This window comes from Magallana gigas, chromosome 5 (genome assembly GCF_963853765.1).
Source record: "Magallana gigas chromosome 5, xbMagGiga1.1, whole genome shotgun sequence".
In the NCBI taxonomy this organism is placed as follows: domain Eukaryota; kingdom Metazoa; phylum Mollusca; class Bivalvia; order Ostreida; family Ostreidae; genus Magallana; species Magallana gigas.
Genome location: NC_088857.1, coordinates 14,687,058 through 14,692,752, shown reverse-complemented (window position 1 = coordinate 14,692,752; position 5,695 = coordinate 14,687,058). Strand labels below are relative to the sequence as shown.

Here is a 5,695-nt window from a genome sequence, read left to right as displayed (position 1 = left end):
TGTATATTATAGGCGCAGTGAATAAAACAAATCATCTCCATGTTACATGACTGATTCAGATGGGCACGCGCCTAAGGTGAATATTCAAACTTTTTAAAAAAAATAACAATAAAAAGGTTTCATGAAATTCATGAGCCTCGCATATACACGACCATTAATTGCATGTAAGCCTGTTTATATACAAGGTTCTACATCACAGAACAAAGTGTAACAAAGGTAGACGTGTAAATAGAATTAACCCCTGTCACAGATCACTGATCATGCTCAACGTAAAACTTTTATGAATAAGTCGGATGAACCAACTTCCTCATTGTGTACTTTCTCTTTATAACACGGATGTTTGTAGTATATGACCACATGTACTATATTTTATAACCCCCCTCTGACTAATTCACAGAATGCGGATGTCAACAATATCAACTAACGTCGGAAGATGAACATGTGTGTTGTCGGTGTCTTAACAACACAGTGATTTGAGCATGGTCATTTAAATATCCTTGTTCGATAAACATCGACTTTGAGCATGGGAGGGTCTCCCTCATTTCCACGGGAGCCCCTGAGTCCAGAAAAGGTGGTAATCGTCACCGGTGGAAATACAGGTAGGAATTTGGGGGGAGGGGGAAGAGGGGAGTTTCTTCCCACGTCTCGTTTACTGAGCCCAGTATTTATTAAAAGGTTATACACCGTTGTTTACCTTTATAAGGTAAAAATATGGGACATTCCGGGTAAGAATATTTCACCTTTGCCCCCCCCCCCCCCTTTCCTGCTCTTTAACGGGGTGCCTTACTTTGCGCTAATAAGTGTTCTATAGTGAGCAAATTCACTCATTGACTAACACGAATCGATTCCTATAGTTCCTTGACTGTGAATGCAGAACTAGATCACGCTTAATAATTCAAACTGACACGATTTTGTTTTGCATGTAAATTTAACATAAAACATAAAATATTTCATATCTTGATTGAATATTATAAATACTATATGTTAAATCCGTCTAAATATCAAAATGTGTATTACAAAGCTCAAGAAGAATGAGTAAAAAAAATACAATATCCAATTAGTGTTCAATATTGTAAAGGAAGATATATAATATACTGTTTAGTAGTAACTACTTGTATATCTTTATCAAACCCACATATTTTCCAAATTGCATAATATCAAAACAGGAGCAGCGTTAAGGCAGCGAACAAACAGGACAGTGTATGTTACATGTCAAACTGTACTTGAAACGCTGTCTTGTTAAATTCATGAAATGTAAGGATTTTATTTTTTAATTTCTCTCCCTTCCCCTAACACCAGCATATATAACCGATTAAACAACTAAAACGCAGACACATATCAGTATAAGTGACCTAACATTACCGTATTTATGTCAAGTTCATTTCATGAGGTCAAGGTGATTTTGTTGCAAAGGAAGGTGAACCACCTCGGATGTTCAGAATACATGACATTGTACGATGAGCTCAATGGTAAAATTTATTTTTCATTATTGAAGGCATCGGATATGAGACCGCAAAATGGATCGCGATGATGGGAGCACATGTGATCATTGCGTGTAGAACCAAGGAACGGGCGTTGCATGCAAGTTTTTGATTTTACAAAGCTCACGTCAATTTACAGTTGGATTAAACATACAGCAAAATCTTTCAAAGAACTGTTCCCATTTTTTATTCCGAAATTTCACCATAAAATAATATAAATATCACTTCTGAAGAAAATACACCACTTTTGATGGTTTCTAAATATTTAGGCAATTACAAGGATGGAGGCAGATTTCGAGCAGGAGAAACAAAAAGGTACTTCCGGTCTAACATCCGGGGAATTGTCTGTCGAGTTTATGGAGCTGGACCTGTCTTCACTAAAATCTACACAGAAGTTTATCGAGGAATTCAAGGCCTCAGGAAAACCGCTCCAAGTTCTTATCTGTAACGCTGGGCTGGGGATGCATCCATTAAGTAGGTACATGTGCCAACCGTAACTTCTCGGGTCTTTCCGGAGAAACTCGCTCATAGGAGAGACCCGAGAAGTTTGTTCTTTGGCCTATTTTACCATGTTTACGGATGCTCTCGATTTCTTTACTTCTTGATTTCTATTTTAGATGTATGAAAATATCAAATGACATACTTACAAAATACAAACATGTGTAAAGTATATCTTTTTATATTTGCGTTTATTTATGTTTCAAATTTCCTAAAAATTTCATTTTCAGCTTATACGGAAGACGGAAATGAGTTGATGTTTCAAGTACGTAATACGTTTAGTACGGCAATGTAATGTCTGTCTGTCTGTCTGTCTGTATGTATGTCTCTCTGTCTCTCTCTCTCTCTCTCTCTCTCTCTCTCTCTCTCTCTCAAATAATAAACTCTCTCTCAAATAATTAATATTGTAAGATATTATTTTCCCTAGAGCCTAGCTTTCGAATTTTCTTGCTGTTGTTGTTGATGGATATATGAAACCGATAGATATTTAATAGTATCATAGAGCCTCGATCAACTCTGAAACTTTTTTGGGATTTTTTGTGCAGGTGAATTACCTAGCCCACTTTTTGATCATAGTAAAGCTACTGCCAATCATGTACAAAAGTGGACCGGACTGCCGTATAGTCCTGGTGTCCAGTATGGCTCACAAGTGGACGTCCTTCCATCTAGACCAAATCCAGGCCAGGCAGCAAAACGAGGCCAACTTTGATAGAGCTGATTACTACTATAAATCAAAGCTGTATCAAGTAAGTTCTCTCTCTCTCTCTCTCTCTCTCTCTCTCTCTCTCGTTTGTTTCCCAACTCTTGCTTATAACCTTGTAATCTTCCACGTAACATTGATGAAACTAACGCGAAACTAAATTTGATCAAAATAGATCATTCTAATATTTTCTAAATTGAGGTCTTTATTTTCTATTTTTGTACGTTTCATAACAGGTGATGCAAATGTACAGTTTGAATCAACGGATCAACCAATCAAATGTGACCGTGAACTCGTTACATCCGGGTGTTGTCCACTCTGAGTTCACCCGATCTTTTGAGGATGACTGCACGTGGACATGTACATATAACTGTGCAAAATGCTTTGGTAATATAATTTCGTTTCTAGTCAACTGACTCTAGGCTGAAATATATGCCAATCACATCCTTTTTATCTATTATTTCTGTTTGAATCAACCCATCTTTTCAAGTCAAGGGAGTCTGATCCTTTCAAGTCTGTGAAGAGCGGAACGGACCAGAAAACCTTGAATGACTTCGGAAGATGGAGTCTACCAAAATATTTGTCATCTATACAAAACAAACGTACTGAAAAGTTATAAAATGACTGGTCACCCTTGTCATCAGTTGATGCACATTTACAATTTGAATGTTGGAAAGGATGGAATGGATGGAGATTGAAAAACATTGGGAAAAAAATAACTGGTTTCACTTAAATGAAAGGACATTCGATTTCTTTAAGAAACTAACAATAAAATCTAAAAAGAAACGCCAAAACGATAGTTTCAACCGCAATGGTTGACCTGTTAGCAATTTGTTTTTGCGTGACTCTAATTTGTGTAGCAGGCATCAGGAAAAATGCAAATACTTGTTATCTGATTGTTTAAACAAAATTTAACCATTGGTCTAATATTAGAATATTCACAAATAATTTTGTACAACCCTTGGCATGCAACGGCTTTGTATTCATTAGAACTGAATCACGGCATATTTCTGCGTCTCTAAATCCCAATTGAGCACAAAGATTCCGTACTTGCCTCATAAAGACATTGGTTTATGTCGTATTTAGAATTAGGGACGCGTGCAAACAAATGAAAACCTAATTTGTTAGACTGGTTTCATTCAAATTTTTTTTTGCTATAATGAGTGACTTGTGCTTATAAATACTCCCGCAATTCTATTTTATTATATAATATAATTCTATCTTATTAATTTTCTTTAGATTGGGGTTTTTAGAGCGACGGAAGCAAGGCTTTATTTATCGCAGGTCTGGAATAAAACAATAATTACATCCCCAGATAATATGTCTCTGACTCACGTATAGGTCTTACTCCGTACTACACAGCCACAATGGACACTTTTACTTTACTGTTAACAATTTTGAGTACTATTTTGAAACGATGCAACGTTTTGGTTCACTTGCACGAACTTAGATCGAACCTGGGGCCCAAAGGCGTGGTGGTAAACAATGGAAGCTGCTCACATAATCAGGAGCAGATTGACGATTTAGATGTTATATTAAAAATGTTTCTCTTGGAACAAAAAAGAAATAAATGTTGCAAGAATTTTTAACCATATATATTCTCTATTTTAAAGAATTCAAGTGCGTTATTTATATGCAAACGATTTACATGTAAGTTACCTGGCCAATCTTCTAAAGACCTTGAAATATTTGTATACGATTTACTATAAAACAAAATTGGCAACGATTGAGAACTTCGAGTAAGGAAACAGTGGCTACGACAAATTAAGTTCTCGGCAGTAAATGTCGCGAAGTTTTCATGATTCTTTTTTCTACCTCGTAGTCTTAAATATTTTCTTCCTCAGGGGTGTCCATTTCGCCATACAAGGGTGCTATTACCAGCATAGACGTCGCGGTAAACAGTAAACACACTGGGGTGAGGGACGTTTACTTCGATAAGTGTGCTCCAGCCAGCCCTTCACCAGAGGCGACGTAAGTCCTCGTTCCATAAATAACCGTAAATGCTTTTCATGCCGATATTGTAGATATTAACTCTTTTTATAATACATTATTATATATTAACACAAATATCAAACAACCAACGTTGTTCTTAAGGACAAAATGTATGCCGTCTTCGCTAGCCAAGTGTCCGATTCGTTTTTCTCATCTCATCATGACGCCTGGCTAGCGAAGATTAATATATGCATGCAAATTGTATACTTGATAGTTAAAACAACTGTCAATTCAGTTTGTATACTTGAAGTTAAAAGCATGGCTGCTTATATAACTTAATAATGAACTTTTTGTTATTTTGCAGAAATGTGGAGAAACAGGAACAACTTTGGAAGTTTAGTTTAGACTGCCTTAAAGATTATATTACAGAGGAGGACTTGAATAACTTGGGTGCAAAAACTTAGCGAAGTTCCGCCAAACAAACAAATCTTTGTATATTATATATTGCTTGTTGACATTAAGTGTTTGCGCTTCCTTCGTTCTTGAAATTTTTATGTTTAAATAAATTGTTTTATTTTTTAGAAAATGCATCAATCTTTTGTCTAATTTCTCGCTAAGTCATACATAGTTGAGGAATTGTTAAAGAGGATCATGACGTTGCAGTGTAATCTTATTTTGATACATCATCATTAAGATGTCCTCTACAACATATATTTTTGCGGTCACATTCTTGCCTTGCAAGAGGGTTATTTTGATATGATTTATCCCCTTTTCTGGCATTATGATTTTTAGCTCACGTAAGTCGAAGGCTCAAGTGAGCTTTTCTGATCAAAATTTGACCATTGTCTGTCGTCATCGTCGTCGTCACTGAGCCAATTTCAACTAAACTTGGCACAAAGAATTATTGGGTGAAGAAGATATAAGACTGTTCAAATTAAGGGACATTGCCTTCTTTAAAGGGGAGATAATTTAGAATTATTGAAAATTTGTTATTATTTTTCGAAAATCTTCATCTCAAAAACCATTTTACCAGAAAAGCTGAAACTTCTGTGGAAGTATCCTCAGTTAATGTAAACTCAAGTTT

General features: G+C 35.9%; 1 protein-coding gene across 1 annotated transcript; it reads left to right on the top strand.

Annotated features, from left to right (window-relative positions):
* Positions 1-334: 334 nt before the first annotated feature.
* LOC105324983 (WW domain-containing oxidoreductase) lies at positions 335-5,201 on the top strand. The gene is made up of 8 exons (XM_011424287.4): positions 335-599; positions 1,496-1,581; positions 1,751-1,955; positions 2,210-2,244; positions 2,525-2,725; positions 2,916-3,066; positions 4,524-4,650; positions 4,976-5,201. The coding sequence occupies exons 1-8, from the start codon at positions 524-526 to the stop codon at positions 5,073-5,075; spliced, it is 981 nt and encodes a 326-aa protein (XP_011422589.3). The 5' UTR covers positions 335-523; the 3' UTR covers positions 5,076-5,201.
* The last annotated feature ends 494 nt before the right edge of the window (positions 5,202-5,695 follow it).

What these genes read in the sequence shown, in the direction of transcription:
- LOC105324983 (XM_011424287.4), top strand. Translation starts at nt 524, where the DNA reads ATGGGAGGGTCTCCCTCATTTCCACGGGAGCCCCTGAGTCCAGAAAAG. An exon ending in CCAAGGAACGGGCGTTGCAT is followed by an intron (nt 1,582 to 1,750) that starts GCAAGTTTTTGA and finishes CTAAATATTTAG; the next exon opens with GCAATTACAAGGATGGAGGC. An exon ending in ATAAATCAAAGCTGTATCAA is followed by an intron (nt 2,726 to 2,915) that starts GTAAGTTCTCTC and finishes GTTTCATAACAG; the next exon opens with GTGATGCAAATGTACAGTTT.